Consider the following 21,411-nt stretch of genomic DNA (forward strand, 5'->3'; position numbering starts at 1 on the left):
AAAAATATTTAATCTAAATATGAAAATATTTAATCTAAAAATTAAAATATTTAATTTAAAAATAAAAATATAATTGAATATGAAAATATTTAAACTAAATAAGAAAAAAAATTAATCTAAATATGATAATAATTAATCTAAATAAAAAAATATTTAATCTAAATATGATAATATTTAATCTAAATATGATAATATTTAATCTAAATGTGATAATATTTAATTTATATATGAAATACTTAATTTCATTCATATTCAATACAATTAAACAATTAAATTAAATCCAATAGTAAATATGAAAATTTCAGGACTTTTTACTCTGGTTGTATGCAAGACAATAAGTCCAAGCTCTCTCCCACAAATGCCTTACACATTAACTTGCAAAATCCCAGTACCCACTCTCTGCAAAAAGGGTACATCAAGTCGTGGCCAACAAGTGGCGCATCGTTGTTGCTGTCTGTCCTCATTTGCATTGGGGCCGGGGCACAGTTGGCGTAGAAATTCTTGCAATTTTCTACATATGACATGCCACGCCCCAGTCGCAATCGCAGATTCGCCCCATCCTCTATCTCCTTCTGTCTGTCTCTCTCTCTCTGCCACTGCAAATGGTCAAATTATTTCCTTTTCCGCATTTTCCAGCCAAAGCATTCACGCGCACGAAAGGATTTCTTGTAATTTGGCTGCAACTTGAAAAGATATGCCTGAAGAACGGATCAAACGGGAGATGATGATGTGGAGAGGCGAACAGAACGGCGGTGGGGAACGGGGATGATGAAAGGGATTCAGATTCGGATTCTGTGGCTGTGACTGTGGTTCTGTGGCTGCCAGGCCGCCGCCGCCTTTGCTTTTTGGCGACTTTGCATTTTTATTTGTGAATGATTTTTTTTCATCGCTATGATTTTTCTCTCTCCCACTTCCACTCTCTCTTAGCTCCTTCTCACTCTATCTATCTTTTTCTCTTTCATTTTTTATTTTTCTCAGCGCCTTGCCTTCTGCTTTTGCTTTTGGCAGCGGCGGCGGTTTGTTGTGCAGCTTTTGTTTTATCAAAAAAAAAAAACAGAAAGAAATAAAAGCAGGGCCATGATGTGTGTGTGTACCTCCTCTCTCACGGGGGCAGATTGAGTCCGTTTGTTCAATGATGGGCTGGCCTGACTGCTGCTCCTCGTCGTTGCAGGGATTCTGCATCTGCATTTTGCATCCGTGCATTATGCACACTCATTACCCTTACCCTTACCCCTACCCCTACCCCGCATTATCCTTGTGCGCTCGTTCACTTTCATTTCACATTTTCGCATGTGTTGTTTTTTTTTTGTTTGTTCTTCCTTATTTTTTTATTATTATTTTATGGGCCCCCTCACCGCCCTCTTTTCTTGCCACTTGAGACATTGCTTTGTTCTGTGTGAAGCGAAGGGGTTATACCCAAAAAGCTTTTAACGTGAGAGCAAAATGCATTTTGATGGGAAAAAATGCAATGCAAAAATTCGCTGCAGTTGCCAGGTAAAAAAAAAAACCTATTCCAATCTGTTGTAGGTAGATTTTCCAATAATATTGAATTACAAAAAAAATATATATGTGTACATATATGTATAGTTAGAATCGAAGTAATCTTTGCCAGAAACTTTATTGCTTGATTTGTTTTGGGTTTGTTTGGCTTTCTGTTCAGTCTTCAGTAGAAATACGAAGATAAAGTATCGTTTTCGTCACATTACAAGTGTAAAAGTTTCACAATATAAATTCAAATACGGATTATATCGCTCTGGTATTGTCCCCTCCACCCACCCCGCCAGTCATACAGAAAGGAATCAGAAGCAGCGCAAATGTGTTCCGGCCATCGATTGTGGTATTTCCAGTGATCTTTGTGTAGCTACCGACGAGGCAAACCCCAAAAAAATATGAATGCGGATACCGCGGACTACTCGGACGAGGATCACGGCGACGCGGATCGCTCACCGCACAGCTGCAGCGGGTCCCCGTCCCCGTCCACATACAGCATGTACACCGATAGCGATGAGGACACTTGCACCGAAATAGTCCTGCCCGAACGGGAGCCCAAGCCGAGCAATGCCGACCAGGATGACTTCAAGTACGAGGTGCTGTCCGTCAAGCAGATCGTCCAGCATCAGTGGCATGTCATCGACGAGGTGAACAGCGTGCTGAACCTGCCGCCGCAGGTCACGCGTTGCATCCTCAATCATTACAAGTGGAACAAGGAGAAGCTGTTCGAGGAGTACTTTGAGAGCAGTCCGGAGGAGTTTTTCCAGCGTGCCCATCTCGTCAATCCCTTTACCATGCCGGCCCCACACGTCAGCTTTGGGGGGGGCAGCGCTCTGGATGTGGGACAGGGGTCGCAGGACATGTGCGGCATCTGCTGCTGCCCCAGCGATGATCTGAGGGGACTGGGCTGTGGCCACCGATTCTGCGCCGAATGCTGGAAGCAGTATCTGGCCAGCAAGACCTTCGGCGAGGGCCTGGGCCACACCATCGCCTGCCCGGCCGATGGCTGTGACATTGTCGTGGACTACGTCTCCTTCCTGATCCTGGCGGACAACCGGGAGGTGGTGGCCCGCTACCAGCAGCTGATCACCAACACCTTCGTGGAGTGCAACCCTTTGTTGCGCTGGTGTCCGGCCCCCAGCTGCTGTCGCGCCATTCAGGTTAGCTGTCCGGAGGCACGCGCTGTGCGCTGCAAGTGCGGCCATCAGTTCTGCTTTGGGTGCGGTGAGAACTGGCACGAGCCGGCCAGCTGTGCCCTGCTGAAGCAGTGGCTCAAGAAGTGCCGCGAGGACTCGGAGACCTCCAACTGGATTGCCCAGAACACCAAGGAGTGCCCCAAGTGCAATGTGACCATCGAGAAGGATGGCGGCTGCAATCACATGGTCTGCAAGAATCCCAACTGCCGCTACGACTTCTGTTGGGTGTGCCTCGGCTCGTGGGAGCCGCACGGCTCCTCCTGGTACAGCTGCAATCGCTTCAACGAGGAGGAAGCGAAGAAGGCCCGCCTCGCCCAGCAGCTGTATCGATCGACCATGGCCCGGTATCTGCACTACTACAATCGCTACATGAATCACATGCAGAGCGCCCGCCTGGAGCACAATATCTATTGCAAGGTGCAGGCCAAAATGCAGGCCATGCGGGAGACGATGACCTGGTTCGAGGTGCAGTTCCTCGAGGAGTCTGTGGAGGTGCTTTGCCAGTGTCGCGTCACCCTGATGTACAGCTATGTGTTTGCCTACTATTTGCGGAACAACAACCAGAAGATCATCTTCGAGGACAATCAGCGGGATCTGGAGAGTGCCACAGAGAAGATCTCCGAGTGTCTGGAGCGCGAGATAACGGCCCTGAATCTGCCGAGCGTCAGGCAGAAGGTCCTCGATCTGTCGCACTATTGCGAGATGCGTCGCACGGTGCTGCTCTGTCATGTGCGCGAGGGCTACGACAAGGACTGGTGGGAGTTCACCAGCCTGGATGAGCCAGCCACAGAGCCTGCTGCCCCATAAGGCTGCCAATGCCAACCCGTTCGTCAGCGTACTGTTCCCGACACAAATCCAATCCTAAAAACCAACAAACAAAACAAAACTATTGGAAAATTTCACTGAAGACTAATATCAAAACCTTTTTTCTGTTCACACTTTTTGGCCTCCTCCTCGCTGGCTGGATCTGGCTAAAGATCCAGCCAAGAGCCTTCGAAATTCTGCAATAAATGGCAGTATGAAGTATGAAATAATCATACGAAAATGGCAATTATTTAAAGGTATTTTCTGGGTGGAATTTCTTTTTTCTTTTGAAAAATAATTTTCTTTATTTATTTTATTTGTTTATTTTAAATATTTTCTATGCATCCAAACTTTATCGGCAAGCATGAACTTGAAAGCGCTTTGCTTCAGCACTAATAATATTCCAAAAACCAGCTGTTCAAATAGCCAAGCGACTTTTATTTTATTCATTCTTCCTATATTAAGCAACCGATTGCAACCAGCTTTGGCAATCTTATAGTTATAATAATTCTTTATGATTCTGTGTTTTCGTTTTTCAATTGTTGCTTTTCGTTATCTTCTAGTGCTCCCCTTTTTGCGCTTAAAATGCCTTAAATTCTTGCACCTTTTCCTTCAATGTTTGCTCTTCATTCACCTTTTGCCAGCAGCATCTCATTTCCCCCTGCTGCTTCCACATATATGTATGTATGTATGTATGTATGTACTAGTATCTTTTATAATTATAACATAAATCAATCTGGAAATTTCTTGTTATACATTTGAGAGCAGCAGAGTGTAGCCGCGAAACGAAGCGATTAATGTCCGACAATGGAGCACAAAATATGGCATGGCATAAGGAAAATCATAAATAAAGCCATATATTGCCATGGCTCCAATAACGGATTGGATTGGTTTCGATTCGATTGGAATGGAACGGAACGGAACAGCCGTCCATCCGATGGAGTGCGAGTACCAGTACGAGTACGACTACGAGTACGAGAGTATATGAAAGAAATATTTCCTTATCGCGATGGCTTCCACAGCGAAACGAGCGCCGCCGCCAGGTGCAAAACGAAACGGACGGTGAATAAAAAACAAAAACAAGAACAAAAAAACGTTGGCTTGGAAAAGCCTTGGCCAATAGATTTACGGCAAACGGCAGCCAAGTCGTGCCTCTCTGTGGCTTAGCAGAGTGTGAATTTTCGCACCCGTGATGAAGTTTCCAATTAAATTTTATTGGATTTCAAATTGAGGCTGCCGCCAGAGAGAGACAGAGCGAGAAAGAGAGAGCGCGAAAGAGCGAGGGAGCCTGATCCGAGATCCCCCTAACTGCAGCCTGGGATTGACTGCCTGTTGCCTGTTGCCTGGTTGCCTGCCCCAATGCCTGCCCCATTGCCTTGGCTGCTGCCTGGTAAATATTTGCGCACCATTGTTGTGGCAAGTGTTGAAAGTGGGCGGGTTGCAATGCCACAGCACCAAACACACACACAAACGGCACCCATAATCGTCTACACCCGGCAGAGTGATTTCTTATGGCAGTTCAATTGCGGGGTCAGCAACGTGTCAGAATTCGAATTGCCTCATTGCCACATTGCAGATGCCACACCACCACACCATACCACGGCCCCAGTCCCACTCGTTGACTAATTTATGGATGCACTGTGGGAACACGCCTCTGTGGCACTGCAAATTATGAAATGCATTTCGGGGTTTATTTAATGGAAGAAAAACGAAAGAGAAAGATGCGGTCGGGTCTGCTCCTTTGAATCTTTGGTACCCATTTTCCAACATTTTATTTGCTCCAACTTTAAGCCCCACTCTACAGCCATCCACTCTACAGCCATCCACTCTACATATTTACCCACAATATCGGCTTGGCCATAAGGCAGGAAAGTGCCAGTGCCAGTGCCAGTCTTGCCAGGTCCTGCCAGGTCCTGCTTGCCCAAGCTGTGGGCTCATTCAACAAGTCAACAAACACGACACGAAGTAGCAAGAAAAAGAAACCTCAATCAGAGTGAGAGAGTCCTGGTGCTGTCCTGTCCTGCCGCCAGCAGTGCTGCCTCCCTCCTTGGTCAAGAGATGTGCCCTCAAGTGCGTTTCGTATTAATTTTATTTATTGGCCACAAAATCCACAGCCACAGACCAGCCCTAGACGCCGCAACCTCTAGCCATGCCTTCATTCCTCTCGCCCTCCCTCCGACAGCTTAACGGTCACAGTTCGTGTCCTGCTCCAGGGGACTGCTGCTCTGCCTCTTGGCTCCTGGCTTATTGAATTTTTATCTACAGTTTGCCTTTGTACTTACGGCATCTCCACTGAATCTGCAGTCTTGAATCTATTGCTCTCTCTCTCTCTCTCTCGAGCACTCGCCAGGGCGTTAGCTATTTTTATTATGGCAAATTCTTGAATTATGATACCCTGACAGTGAGAGGGTATTAATATTTTGCAGAGATGTTTGCAATAGCAACACAAACATACAGTGCGAGATACAAAGATATATACACACATATATATTCATGATCTGAAACAGTAGCTATGCAGAGTGCCGCTTCTGTTTGTTTTTTTAGAATTTATTTCTATTAATTAATTTAATTTTAAAAATTAATCAACTAAAAAATAAAATTAATAATAAATAATATTAAAACTAAAAAATAAAATTAATAATAATTAGTATTATTAAAAAAATAAATTTTAATAAAAAATTAAAATTAATAATTAATAAGATTACAACTAAAAAATAAAATTAATAATAAATAATATTACAACAAAAAAATTAAATTAATAATAAATAATATTACTAAAAAATAAAAAATGTTTGCTGTTGTTATTGGATTTAATTCAGACACTTTCGGCGATGTTTGTTGTTGGGGCTATGCAATCGATATTTCTGTATTATTCCTACCCTGCTCTACATTGTTTACTGATTTATTAATCGTAATCCATCCAAAGAACTGCACGGAACAGGGCCTACTTATAGCTCTCATGAAATATGCACTCAAAAAGTATGATTTTGTAGCACTTTGTGAGGCAAGTTTCTAACATCTCTGATTTAGATTAATTCTTTAAGTGTATCTAATGCTGCGACTTCAGGCCTGATGTCCCTTCTTTTCTTGGATTTTTCTTTCGCCCTTGTCTGCCACTTGATGTCCTTACAGTTGCTTAACAACTTGGTCGCGTACTTTCAATTATGGACCTTGGCCATTGTCCTTGACTCCTGGCCTCCGCTGTAGGTCGGTTAATAGTCCGAGACAATGGACCGGCCGTCAGTTGGTGTTGTAAGCCAAAGGATGAGGCTCGCATTTCGATTAGCGCGGAAAACTGTGTCAATGTCTGGCGTTGAATTCATCAGCTGAATGCGGGAAAATTAAGCTTGTTGGAAGGACAAAGCCCGCGATGTAATACCAGCTGTTGGCCAATTTGTTTTTGTGGTACTTTCTAATGGATAGTGGAGACAAGACCCGACCCCGTGGCTCCTATCTGCAGCGCATTAGTTAAGCCATTGAGCAGAAATGTGGCCGGGCATAAACAATCTGTGGCTGCCGCTGCCGTGCTGCTGCAAGCTCCTTCCTTGCCACACACTATCACTTCATCAGCGACGTGAATTTATGGGGCACTTTGCGCAGTCGCCTGAGCATCGTTGGCCATAATTTGGCCGACTCTGTGGCTCGAGTCCGTGAGTCCGCTCGAGTCGTCTTGGTCAGACGAGTGCACAAATTGTGTTGATATGCTGACAGGCGGCGCACAGCGCAACTGTAGCGCCGCACCGCGTCGCTACCTCTCCCCCCCTCCAGCATGAAACCTTCTAATGCGCCGACACTCATTTGCCTATCGCCTGCCACAGACGCAGCCTCAGCCGCAAAGTGCATCCAAACACGACTCTCTCTCTCTCTCTCTCTCTTCATCTTTTGTGAGGCCACTAAATTGAGGCACGCGCGCAGGCGTTGAACAGTGAAAAACAGCGAGAGAAAACAAAAAGAATTCAATTGAATTTAATTGAAGGCAGGCAAAAGGAGAACACTTCGAGGAGGCAGTGTGCCACAATGTTGCGCCACTAACTAGCTGTCACATTTTTGTTAAGTGCGTGGAATTGGAGCCAACACTCACGCTGACACACAAGTGGAGGAGCCTATCTTAATGAGTGCCAGGCGGAATACTCTTCTCCAAGAAAATAAGACCTCCAATCGTAAATAAAAGAGTAAAAATTCCTGATAAATAAAATTTCACCAATAAGCAGCTCAACGAATTTTCTCTTCCAGCCCGTATACCCTTCTTTTGGTTAGGGTATACGCGTACACATAACAAATGTCATTTTAGCAAATTAAACGCATTCCACAGTCCAGAGAGAGAGAGAGGCAAGAGGAGAGTGCCTTGGGCTGTTATCATCACCATCTTTCATCAACATTTACGTTGCTGCGTTTTAAGCGCAAACAAAAAGAAAGAAAGAAAGAAAAAAAAAAGGTCGTGCCAATTTAATTAAGCGGCATTTCATTTAATTATTTCATATATTGATTGAAAAATGTGTAAAGCTTTTAATTGCATCAAAGTGGCCACAATTCGAGGCGGCAACACACAGCACACAGCACAACGAAACACCAGAGACAGAAACGAGAAATGAAATGAATGCAAAAGCCCTCAGAGCCCTCCCAAATGGATGTGTTTAAACACATTTTCCCCGCTTGAATCAATAATAATTTCAATAATTTTGTTTGACTGAAATTGATTTGGACACCCCCCCTACCCCCGACAGCAGAGATGCACATGAATTTAATGTATTTATTTCATTTGCAATGATTGAATGGCAATGGCAACACGAATGAATGAATGAGCGACTGCCAATGATGATGGCAGTACAATTGGACAAATCAATGGAGTACGTATTCAAATTTGATGTTGCATGAGTCCTGCCTACGTCCTGCCAGCAGTACTGGCTCGTTTCGTCCTTGTCCTGGCCCGTAAACGTATCAATTATGCGGCATATTTCTGCTGCTATAAATATTTACATTGAAATTAATTATTTTATATTAAAATGACCGCAAAACATTTTACACTCGAACGGTGGCTAGGATCTGGCACATCCAATCGATTTCCACTGTGCTGCTGGGCGTGTGGCATTTATTTGTGTGGATTTCTGTATACCCTGCAGCGCAGCCTTGCCTTTATAGAACAGCTAAATAATAATAAATAAATAAAATAAATAATCGAACTTCTTTATCTCATATCTTTATCTACTCTAATTCTTTTTAGTATCTGTTTTTTTATTATTATTATTATTAATTATTTAATTATTGATGGCTTCTTCTAGGGTATAAAAAAAAGAGTTCTATCCTTTTCTAGTTCTGATCCTGGCCCCACGGCATGGATTCGTTGGATGGTCTGTCCGTCAGTCTGTCTGTCTTTCGTGATTGGCACTGTAAATGATATTCGCATAATGCACAGGATGTGTGGCTCTCCACTCGATGTTTATGTGTGTGTGTGTGCGTGTGTGGTTAAACAGGAAACGGAAATGGCAACAAGCATTGTTTGCAGTTTGCCATTGGAGTGGAGAGGTGGAGACAGCGTGGAGTGTCCATCCATTGGGACAGCCATTGGGCCACCATATGCATATTGCATGCAACAATATTTTGTTGTTTATTCAGCCACTGAGATTGTTATTGGCACTTAAAGCCCGATGAGGCGATTAATGCATTAAATGTGTAACTTTACTAACGGAATGTTTCTAACTATTCGTTTCTAACTGATGATTGAACCCTTTACCACCCTTCCCTACCCTTTCTGTGCGCTGTGTGTAGTAGTTTGCTCTCAATGTCGCAAACATTTGATCAGCATTTGCATTGATTTGCTGTAAGCATCATCCATCCGTCCCGTCCATCCACCCATTTGCTTACCTCCATGTACTTGCAACATTTGCTGTTTCAGCAGTCACATCCATCATCATCGTCATCGTCATCGTCGTCATACTCATCCTGATGCTGCTACTGCTACTGCTCCTCATCTGGCCCATTCAGAATGTAGCTACACTCTCAAGCCCCTGCCACGACAGCAGCCAGCAGCAGGCAGCGGCAGCAGGCAGCGGCAGCAGAAGAAATGCTCTTTAAGGATCCACTTGTGTGCCCGGGCCCTCAAGTGTCCTTTGCATGTTAGCGAAACCACTCGAAAATATGACGCGTTTGCTGAAGTATGCAAAAATTGCACATGGAACGTGAATTGTGTTGGGGATTGTTTGCAAGGCAGAAAAAAACTGAATCGCCACGAACAATAACGTAGAACAATTCGATGTTTTCTGTGCTTAAATTTCTACCAGATTATATTTTTTTTTTTCGTATGAAAATTTATCAATAAAATGTTTTTGTTCAGGGTGAGCAGAGACAGGGGGGGTATCGATTTGTATCTGAAATCCTGTCGGGAAATCTGAACATCTCTGGTAATTCAGGGAATTTCATTCGCGTTTTGTTTGGATTATTTGATCATTGAAAAAGTTGTGAAAATATTTGTATGCCGTTGAAACATTCGGAGAGCAGTTGCATTACAGTAGACACGGGTGGCCCGGGCGGCCCCGGCAAGGGGGCCGCAAAAAAGTCCGTTGTCGTTTTGAGAGCGCCGGCGCCGGCCTGGGGGGGCGCGGGCGCCGTAATAAATAAAAAGCCCCATCAAGGTGGATGAAAAAAAAGACCCGGCAGGGGGCAGCAACCAAAAAAAAAAATAAACAAAAATAAATAAATAAAATAAAATAAATAATAAAATATTTAAAAACTTCTGGCATGGAAAAAAAAAACAATAAACGTAGCAGTCTGTTGCTCCATCTCTCTCTAACATTTACATACAAAAATATGTACAAATGTACGAGTATTTAAAAAATTGTATGATAGCGCTGGGCGAGTTGTAAATTAAATGAAGATTATTTATATTTATAATGAGAGATGCCACAATTATGGCACCGATAAGGCTCAGCTTCTGAGTACCCAACCCCACCTAAGGAGACTTTCCTCGCTCTGCAAAGCAGATCTGCCGCCCACATCTATGGAGTATCCACCCCAATCAATCAATGCACGGCAGCAAAATTTTCAGCGTTGGCGGCGTCGGCGAACATGAAATATCACACAGCCCCGGCCCAGCCAAACCCTTTTCACGATCCCAAACAAAAACAAAAAAAAAAACGCTCTTTCGATTGGGTTTTTGGACTGGGGGTTTCCTTCTGCCGTCTGCCTTCTGCCGCGAACGTGAGCGTAACCAAATGTGGCTCTAGGGCTTGGCCAGACTGCCTGACAGACAGACAGACAGAAACAAATGCACAAACCGAATCAATTCAATTGCCAAATTATGCCAACCGAAATGGCAAAAAGAAATAGAAATAGAAATAGCCATGGCCAATATTTGGCGCTGTCCCAATATTTGTGGCCGCAATTGTTTTGCATGACTCGCCCGACTCTGGAGGCTCTGGAGACGGAGATGGAGACACTGAGACTGAGACTGGGACTGAGCGACTGCATTGGCTAATCGATCATCGGGCCATGTTTCTTTTCTGGTCTTTTTTTTTCTGTTGTTGTTGTGGCTCAAACGCTGACTGCCGCTGCCGCTTGCAGCTTTTGGGGGTTTTGTCATTTGGCTTCGGTTCGTTTGTTGGCCCATGCTGTCATTTTTAACTGTCTATCTTTTTGGTCTGGTCTGGGGGCCTGCAAACTACGAATATTCCGTATTTTCCGTGCAGCATTTTAACCGTAATTATGCCGAAAAAGTAACACGAGCAACGCGACGCGACGCGACTCGGCGCGACGCGACGCGGCATTTGATTAATTGTCGAATCGTGCACACCACTGGGGCTATTTGTTATCTCAAGGCGTTGAAATTATAAATTGTTTTGAGTGCTCTAGCAAGAGAGAGAGCCAAGAGCCGAGCGCCTCACGCGAGACGAAAAGTGTGAAAGGGTTCACCAAAGGGTTCACACGGCACGAAATATTGCTGCAAAAATACATATAAAAGAATCTTTTGCTTACGACTGGCTTTTCGCTGGCGAATTGGATGGTAAGAGACAGCCACAAGACAGTCTGTCGATAAGAAATATTGACAAGAAGTGTGTGTGTGTGTTTGGAACTAAGACATTTATCGCATAAATCAAAGATACTTTTTGTTAATTCCAAACAGAATAAACAGCTTGAGATTCCACCTCCAAAAATCATCAATTTTCAAGTATTCAAAGCAGTAGATAATTTCACCATGAGGAGAAAATATCAGTGGAGATTTCTATGTAATTTCTAGCTTGGAAAATCCATCTCACATGGCTAGAGGAGTATCTGTCTCATACAGACATGGAATTCAAGTAATTATCCCCTCTCTATAAGCAGTCCATAGAATAGTTACTCTGAAGATAGGTATTCTAATAATTTGTCTATAAAATCTCAGCATTTTCTTAGCTTAAAGTTGTGGCAACAATGTGCCGCCCATACCCTTGGTTCTCACCTCTGTGCGCGCTGAAGTGCATAAATGTCGGAGTACTCAGAGAAAAGCAGAGCGAAATTTCCATAGCTCACATGAACCTGTCGGAGGCGGTGGCTTCCCCTCCCACTCCCCACCCAACAGCAGCAGCAGCAGCAGCACAAATCAGCACGTGACATTGTGTGACATCATTGAGCTGGAAGTTGATTCTGAAAACTCCAAAAAAGAAAAAAAAAAACAGAAAACCAACAACAACTTTCGCTTTATGCAGAAAGACAAAGCAACGAACGGCAGAGAGCGAGAGCGAGAGAGAGAGAGAGAGGTAGAGAGAGTATTCCAAGTTTAGAAGGAATTTTTGCATGCTTTTTGTGCAAGTGCACACTTGAGACAGAAGACAGAAGGCATAAGGCATAAGGCAGGCAGGCAGCAGCCTTCTGATGGCTGCTGATGAGAAGCAAACCTGCCCCTTGGGATGAATGGATGGATGGATGGAATGGATGGGGCACGTAGAGCATAGATCAACGCGTTTGCATGTGGCATAAAGAGATGCGGCGGGTGTGGACCTGTTAGGTGTGAGGTGTGAGGATGGGTGCCACTGCAATCACGTTAATTAAAAAGGTGCAAATTGTGGAGACGACGCGAAGCGCTTTGGGGAATGCACATGCCCCATGCACCATGCCCCATGCTCCATGCCACCCGTTCGTGAAACGCTGCCAAGTGCTGCTGCCCCGCCAAATGTGCTGACAGCAGATGTTAATGAACGAGAGAGAGGTAACTTCTCTCCACGGCTGCTGCTGGTGGTGGTGGTGGGGCACGTGCCTCGTTCCCATCCATGTGCTCCTCTCCACTTGGTAATTAAACGTATCATAATTTCTTATAGCAAACAATCTCAAGCGACGGGTGGTGCTGCCCTCAAACCCCCCCCCCCCCCTCCTCCTCCCTCTCTCTCACTTGTTTCTTTTTTTTTTACTCCCACTCCTTGTCCAAGTTCTGCATTTTTACATGCATTTTAATATTAACGCCTGGCGAAAATGAGAAGCGACGCAGCCCAGACAAAAAGGATTTTTGTACAGCCTTTGCACGACGAAAAGGATGCGCCCCGCCCGACATTTGCTTTTGGCCATGGATTCGGTTTTCTCGCTGGTTCTGCCATTTGCTAAATGCGACGCTGCCTGGCCTGCCACTGCTGTCTGCGCCTCCAGGGGGTGTGCAGGGTGTGTGCGGGTGGGTGGAGGGCGACATTAAATGAAGTCTCAGTCCGAGAACCCATTCCACAGATTCCCATTTCCATTCCCATTCCCATTCCTAGTCCCCAGTACCACAATCCCCGACAGAATTGTAGCGGGAAAAAAAATTATGAAAAAATATAAAATTTCATTTTGCCGACTACTGACGCCGCCGCCCCAGCCGCCGCCGACAGCCGCCAGCCGCGTTGCATGCAACAATGGCGTCAAAGCAGCGGCAAATATGCATGGACTTTGGGACAGATGGGAATTTAAATGTTTGCCCATATGGGACAGCTATTAGGCAGAGAGAAATAATACACAGAATACATCTTCCCCAGTAAAGTGCATTCAAATGATGTTATTAAATTTTTAGTCAAGTGCTGCCCCAGATGGCCTGCCCCCAAAATTGGGGAAACGATCGTTAAATGTAGACAGTGGGAAGTTCTCTTTGTGGAGGGAAATGACTTGATCGTCCAAGAAATTAGAGCAGATCATGGCATAAATATCTATAAAAACGTTTCTTTAAGGCAGTTTATTGATCGTTAAATTGGAGAAAAGATAATGAGAAAAATGGGGCAAACAGGCCGAGAGAAAGAGAGAGCAAAGGGAGAAAAAGTTATGGTAAATCAATGGATCGTAAAAACCACTAGATCATATAATTAATCCGCACAAAAAAACCATCAAATTACGGGAAATACTTATACGCCTTTTAAGAATTAAGCCATAAAATTCAACGAGTTTTTTAATAAGTTTTAAAGAAGATTGCATTGAAGACACAATGAATGAGCTTCCCATAGATTTTAAGGTTTTTATTAAGAACTTTAATCTTAAGGTAGTCTTATATGGAATTCTTAAGGCAGAAATTTATTAGAATTTTAAAAGATCAACGCAAAATACATTTATCAAAGGTAGATGCTTTTTATCAGAGATTTCTTGAGATTTTATAGCAGCTTACGTTTCGAATTTCACATGCCAGAGAAAGTGCAGATTAAGGATGAACCTAAACGATAGTCAGGGGATAAAGAAAGCATTGAAATGAAACCGAATCGATCGTTAAAAAATAGACCACTAATAAACCAAAAAAATGTTTTATTTAAAGTTTGATTTTTAGTAGTTTCAAAGCCGTCTGTCTAGTAAAATTACTTGCCATAAAACTTGAAACTTGTCCGTGGAAAGCAGGAAATTGTAGATTATAAGGTAAGTCTCCCATAAACGCAACCAAAAGTCTGTCACAGCCCGTATCCATTCAAAGAATATGCCTAATATCGATTCCCGTCCGCATATCTCTCTCAAATGTTTTTGCAATTCTAAAACTAATTTCAATATTTATGGGCAGGCTGAATCCCACCTGCTGTGATTATTTCCATTTATCGGATATCAAATTCTCACAAAGTCTTTGACAGTTTTCGCAACAATAAAATAAAGAGAGAAAAAGAAGTAACGAAAATTTGACTTGAATTACGGTTAAAACATGTTGTGGCTATGGCTGTGGTGGCTCCGTACTTCGAGTATCTGTGTCGATTTGTAATTAACATTTTCATAAATTTGCAATCGTGATAAGGAAATATTTTCCATTAAGAATCAATTAAAATGGATGCACGGTGTGGGAAAGGGGGAAGGAAATCTACGATCCAGTGAGCGTCCGCTGTGAGTTGTAAAGTTATCGCGATTGAACCACTTTTCACACACTAGATATAGATAAAGTCAAGCCACAAGATACTTTGTGGCTGTGCTCTTTATAAAGTGTGTGCTGTGCTGCTGTGTGGTGTGGCAATAAAAGAAAAAATCATTTTTCTATTGAAATAACATAATTTACATTAAAAATGCCAATAAATTGTCAGTGGTCCATTCAACTAAATACAATATAGATATAGATACGCTATAGTACAGTTTTCTGAACGATTTAATCGCTGTGGCTGTGAGCGAACGATCGCTTAATGAATCGAATCTATTGCTGGCGCTGGTCCACAGTCCATGGCTGACAGGGGTAGTGGCAGTGGGACAGGCTGCTTTTTGATCTGCCCCCAGATATTGGCACTTCTGTAGCGCCACAGCTACACTTGGCAAAAACAAAAAGCGAAATAATAATAATAATAAAAATTATGCACTTGCCGCCGCTGTGCCGCACAAATTAGCATACACTGTCTCTCTCTCGCTGTCCCTGTCTCTGTGCTGCATTTCTGTCTTTGCCACTGGGGGGGTTAATCGAGAGATCTATCTTATGTGGGCTGCATATGGCTTACATTTAAAAAAACTCAATCGAGCGCATGGCCTGGAATTTTCAAAATAATTGAAAATGTTTTTCCAACTTAAAAATTCAATTTCTGATTGACGCCATCTGGCGGACAAGTACAGAACCATTACAAGGATATTTTTACGCAAGGCGCAAAAGGTTGTGGTCTCGGCTAACTAGCAAGGACAACTGTTATATTTAAAGGAGCACTGTTATACAAAATAACTTTCTTGTTGGGACTTTTATTTAGGGGTATTTTTATGAGGTTGAATTTTTAGGAATTTTAAGAAGAGAAATTTGATTGAGATATAAGCCAGACAGTTAAAAAAACAAATTAAGTAAACAAAATAAAATGTAAAGAAATAAAATAAAATAAATAATATGTATTCTCTGTGTATCTCACAACTTCAAAAAATTGATTTTAAAACATCAAAAGATACAATTTTAGTTATTAAGATTTAAAAGAATGTAAAACTCCATTAAATTACACTCAAAATATTTTTATATATCTTCTATTCTATTTCCACTTTAAAATGATTTTATTTCCAAGAAAATAATTAAGTGTTTATTCCAACAGAAATGAAATTCTCTGATTGGGTATCGGGGATATTTACAACATACTTAAGAGCTTCCTTTTTATTCCCTGGGAAAATGTAAGGAATTCGCCCCACAGAGATTCCCCCATTGATTTATTAGCATAGAGACAAACCATTGGGAAAAACTATGAACAAAAAGCCATTTGAATGTAATATGCGGCAGAGAGACAAAGCCCCATCGCCATCTCCATCCCCACTTTCGGCCACATGCTGTTGCATTAAGGGGAACCCACGAAGAAAGCGGATGGATCCCAAAAATAAGGAGGAAAATCAACAAACATAGCAACGCCCGCATTCCGATGAAAGCGCCAGCAGCTGCACGAAGAATGAACAACGACTAAAAGCCCAAAAAAAAAAACAACATAATTTGAGTGCCGAATTCTTAAATACCCTTCCATAACAGAACTGTAATTTCTTACGTTTATTTTTAGAGACTCGAAGATTTCTTTCGACGTTTACGCTGCCTGCAAAGTCAATGTACCCCTCTGCCAACACAGGGTAGCAAAAGACAGGCATGCAGTCACACACAAGTCAAAGAAATTTGCTGTTAATTCACGTATTAACCTTTTGACATTTGGCAGCATCGCCAACGACGACGCCAAAGCAGAAAACAAGTCGACAAAATTCCAATATACATATAGAGAGGGAGGCTGCACCAGAGCAGGAGGAGTGGGGGCTTGGGCACATCTGCCACACGGAAAACTGTGTCAATGTGCCAGCAGCAGCAACAACAACAAAAACTTTAGCTGGGGCGTCGGTTCTTGTCCCATGTGTACGTGTATGTGTGTGATGTGGCATGTGGGAGGGCACAAGCTGCGATCGGCGTTCGGTTTGCTGCCACGCCAATGGAAAGCCATGACAACAGCAAGAAAGGCAAATACTTTGACAGAACGAAGCTACAAATACTCTTTCCGATAATAGATTTCTTTCTATAACTTTTGGAAGTGTTCTGAATTTTTAATGAATTTTTATTTAATTTAATTCCGTATGTAAATAATTTATTTATCAAAGAAAAAAATAAACTGAACCTTTGGGGGAACTTATAACCGAAACTTAAACACTTATCCCCTCCCATAAGTTACAAATGTCTGCCCATTTCTATAAGACCCCTCGGTTAGGGCATACAAAACCCGCAACAACATCTAGCGACAGCGATGCCCGCCGCCTCGTGTCTATGAAGTACGTGCGCGCCTCTCAATGACTTTCAATTAAATCAATATTCATCGTTTTGGCTGCGGCAGGCAGCCAGGCAGCCAGCCAGCCCCGGCTTCGGGCTAAATGGCAACCAAGGGGCGACCAAGGCAACAACTCTTAACTCCGCTCCTTGATTAGACGCGACAACAACAAAAACAGCAGCAGCAACAACAACAACAACGAGAGGCAACACAGCAACAGCAGCATGGGAAAATGTGCAATTTTGGCCAAAAATAAATAAGCCAGGCTCAAATGGAGGGAGAGAGACTACGACCTGACCGTACCTCGTCTCACATTCATTGCGCAAAAATTGCAGTGTTGCGCGCCAGGCTCTGTGACTCGGTGGCTCTGTGGCTGCCGCTATAGCCAGCAATCAAAGATACACCACAAAAGCGCAACAGAAAAATAAACATTTGAACTACTAGCCCAGGCCTTTCACAAAACAAACCAAGGAGAAGGAGAAGGAGGCGTATGAAAAAAAAACGGCGCGCAAATAATTAATGTTTGGCAATAATCGAAGACACCTTCAGAGGCAGCAGCAGAGTTGCAGGCAGTTGCAACCTCCTGCAACAGCAGCAGCCAGGCCAGCGGCCATGCAAATGAGACTGCAAGGGAGGCGTAACGGACACCAGCGAACAGCTGACAGGTGAAATATTTCATTTGTAATTGCAGTTTATTTTTCTGGGATTCCATTCACACTTTATTCAGGCTCGTATTGCCCCCCTTCCGATGGGGATAGTACTCACAGAGAAACGATATGGTGGCCAGGAGCATGCCGCCCAGCCACAGGCCCGCAATCACATAATAATATTCGAGATTATTCGAGCTCACTTCCATGTAGCGATCCCTGAAATTGAACTGAATTTGCCCGCTCTGCACGCCATGGCGATAGGAGTCGCTCTTCATCTTCTGCTGAATGCCACTCTCGAATATCCTGAGCGTGAAATCATTGAAAAATGGCAGATAGGGACGCCCGAACGAGGCGGGTATCTGGTGGGGCTGCTGGTACAGAATCTCGGGTAGTTTGCGGAAGATGGGAAACCGCAAAAGCTTCTGCTGGTACAGGATAAAATCAATGCGATCCTCGTAGCCCGAGTGGACGCAGCACGTATTCAGTTGCCGCCGCAGATCGTCCGTTTTCTCATTGGATCCGACCAGAATGTGCTTGATGACATTCGGCCGATTGGAGAACTGACTGCGCACCTGTGCGGCATCGTAGGCAATCATATACCACTTGAGATTGGTGCCCGGCAGATCGTCCACGGTGTTGATCTCCCGCTCATAGAGACGCGCCGCCAGACTCGTCGACAGCTGGGCCAGATACAGATTGGTCAAAATGAAGCCAGAGGCTGTGAGCAGAACAAAGATTAGTATGCCACGGGGGGCGGGTGTGCCCCGCGTCAGATAGTTGCCAATGCCCAGGAAGAGCGATAGACAAAGTGCCTCCAGGAAGGCGGCGCTCGGATTGAGGCGACCCTGGGACAGCACCAGCAACGCCGCCGAGCAGTAGACGAGTATCAGCAGCCACGTCAGCCACGTGCCCCACGTAAAGGGTCGCACCATATACAAAAACGTAGCCAATGGCCGGGACGAGGGCACCATCATCACACAGTTCTCCAGATACAGTACATTCGTGGCGGCATATAAGTCATCTGCGGGTATCATCAGATACGGCACGAGGTCAATCGTGCGATTGGTCAGCAGTCCTATGGCCTGGCTCACGGATGTGATGTAAATCAATTGCATGGTGCCATTAAAGTGTTTGATAAACTCCAGCACCATGTGCAGCATATAACCAGCCAGGATCGTACGATTGTGACTATCCCGAAAGCCAAAGCAACGCGGTCCTCCGTTGTAGGCGATGCCCGTGGTAATGTTGTGCCCCTGAAAGTTCCTCAACATTCCCCGTGTGCGCGCGTAGTACGCCTGAACAGAGGCCAGCGACAGCAGCCGCAGTTTCGGATACGGCATGAAGCTGTAGAGCTGGCCGGTTGCTGCTTCCACTGCCAGTATGTGCACCATTCCCTGCTTCCAGCAGTAGTCAAAGATCTCCAGAAGCACTTGCGTGGCCCCCGTATAGACGATGAGCACCTGAAGATGCTGATAACGCCACAGCCAAGCTGTTAGATACTCCAGAGTCGGTTGTAGAAGTGCTTGCTCCAGCTGAACAATGGTCAAAGTGCGACTGCTGAAGTTCCCCTCGAGCACCAATTGAATTTCCACATTTCGTATCCATAGGCTCGCCACCGAGGGCTGCCGTATGGCTGCCAGACTGTCAGATCTGTTACCAAAATCCAGGAAAACATTGAGTTCCATTCCGTACAATCCATTGAGCTGTTCGACTGACTGCGAAAGCAGCGAAAGGTTCTGCAACGTGTTCAGGCTCAGCAAATCCATTGAAGCGACTCGTTACCCGGCAATGCGGTGGCTCTGCTTTTTATAGCTATCTCTTGTGGAATCATTAAACCATCAAATGGTGTCTGAATGAACCTTACTGACAGTTCCTCAATACGTTGGCACAAAGCAAATGATTACCTCTTATCAAAAAGCAAAAATAAAAACGCGTGTCATAGGCTTTAGTTATCCTCTTATCCTCCTTCAATTATTCCCTGGGCCAAATGCTAATTTTAGGGTATTTTCCTACAAATTATTAACTCTAACTAAAGCTCAAACGAACCCTAAGAAAACGATTTTCCAACCAATCGGAGTCCTTCCATAGCTCGGGGCCCTGCTTTGAATACAGGGGATATTCTAGTCGCAATCACTAATTCCAGTTCTAGTTTAATTCATTTAAGTGCATTTTTTCATTCAGAGATTCCTGCATTAGGTGTAGTGTATTATGTCCAATTTATCCTGATAAAAATCAGCAACTACAAAAAAGTCTATATATTTTAATTCTTTGTAATTTACAAGCCGCCACTTGGATCTTGTTTTTTTGCGTACGTTCCAATTAACACATTCAATTACCTTTTTTGGACAGCTTTTTTATATTTTATTACTCGTTCGCCGAACGATATGAAGAGGTAAAGTAGGAGAGTGGTAAGGAGTCAGTACAAATTGGGGCTCTCGAGTATACATCAATAAATTTAATATAATATATTAGTACATATGTATGTACATAAGAAATAATATAATTTATAATTATTTTAATTATTATTAATAAGGTACACTTACTTAAAAAAATCGTACCGTTGGCATTCTTCGGACAATTTTATTTATTAGTAGCTAATTTTGTTGAGAATAAATGGCACTAAAAAGTTCATGTCTACAAGAAATACCAAAACATACAAAATATGTAAAAAATACAACGTTGAAGAAACATTAGAATTGGTGGAAAACTTCAACTTTGAGTCATTATATCTTCAGTTATATCCATGCTATAGCCACGAATCAAAAATCCTGTGAAAGGTAGTATGGATATAGGCGCTGCGGTCAACAAATTACGGTTTTTGAATTTTTAAAAAAGACTTTACGGGTAGGCCGCTAATTCTAAGTATGAGGAAGTGATCCATGATGTATATTAGCTTTATAATCAAACTCTAGAGTTTCTATTTCAACCATTTTTGACAGAAAACACAAAGATTTTTAAATTGTTCCAAATATCGTATGTGCATAGATTTGAAAATTTGACAAAATCAAGTTTCCTGTCGTTTATATTTCATTCCAAAATATCAAAATATCAAAAGTTAGTGTTCGTTCGTCTGCAACTGAATTTTTTGATTGTAAAATTGTAAAATGGAGAGTTTTGAAAATTATTACAGCCGGATTTGCACGCTGCTCGACGGAGTTGTGGAGTTGCCCATGTGGCCAAACCACGAGCTGACCAGCGCTCTTTTTGCTATGCCTATCGGTAAGTGATCCGTGTGTGAAAGCGATAGAAACCGATCTAGATCTAGCACAACCCTGTTGCAGATGAGGCAAGAAATAAACTCCGTGAGGCTCAGGCCATTGCACAAAAGGCCGGTCGCACAATCATCACATTGGACGATTTACAGAGTACAGAATCGGAGCAAGCGCCTCATCCAGCCAAGACCACCAGCAAACACTCGTCGTCTTCGACCCCGCTTGGCTTCAGTCAATCATTGTGAGGACTAAACACGACGGCAAGATCCCCACGAGCAGTCCAATCCAAGCCAAGCCATTTGAAGCAATAAAGAATCGATGGAAAAATCTATATTTCTTCTTTGTTTTGTTTTGAAATACTTTTTTTGAGGACTGACAGAATTCCATTTATAAATTTTTAATTACATTTACAATGGGAAGG

The 21,411-nt window shown here is 43.3% G+C and overlaps 2 protein-coding genes across 2 annotated transcripts; one reads left to right on the plus strand and one right to left on the minus strand.

The window, feature by feature from the left end:
• Positions 1-1,641: 1,641 nt before the first annotated feature.
• On the plus strand, positions 1,642-3,738 carry LOC111071477 (E3 ubiquitin-protein ligase ariadne-1). The gene has a single exon (XM_022362855.2). The coding sequence runs from the start codon at positions 1,890-1,892 to the stop codon at positions 3,492-3,494; it is 1,605 nt and encodes a 534-aa protein (XP_022218547.2). The 5' UTR covers positions 1,642-1,889; the 3' UTR covers positions 3,495-3,738.
• A 14,102-nt stretch (positions 3,739-17,840) lies between these two features.
• LOC111071504 lies at positions 17,841-19,544 on the minus strand. The gene has a single exon (XM_022362891.2). The coding sequence runs from the start codon at positions 19,542-19,544 to the stop codon at positions 17,841-17,843; it is 1,704 nt and encodes a 567-aa protein (XP_022218583.1).
• Between the last annotated feature and the right edge of the window lie 1,867 nt (positions 19,545-21,411).

The sequence above is a fragment of the Drosophila obscura genome, unplaced genomic scaffold (genome assembly GCF_018151105.1).
Source record: "Drosophila obscura isolate BZ-5 IFL unplaced genomic scaffold, ASM1815110v1 contig_181, whole genome shotgun sequence".
NCBI lineage: Eukaryota > Metazoa > Arthropoda > Insecta > Diptera > Drosophilidae > Drosophila > Drosophila obscura.

Coding starts and splice junctions, on each gene's coding strand:
- LOC111071504 (XM_022362891.2), bottom strand. CDS start 19,544: ATGGATTTGCTGAGCCTGAACACGTTGCAGAACCTTTCGCTGCTTTCG.
- LOC111071477 (XM_022362855.2), top strand. CDS start 1,890: ATGAATGCGGATACCGCGGACTACTCGGACGAGGATCACGGCGACGCG.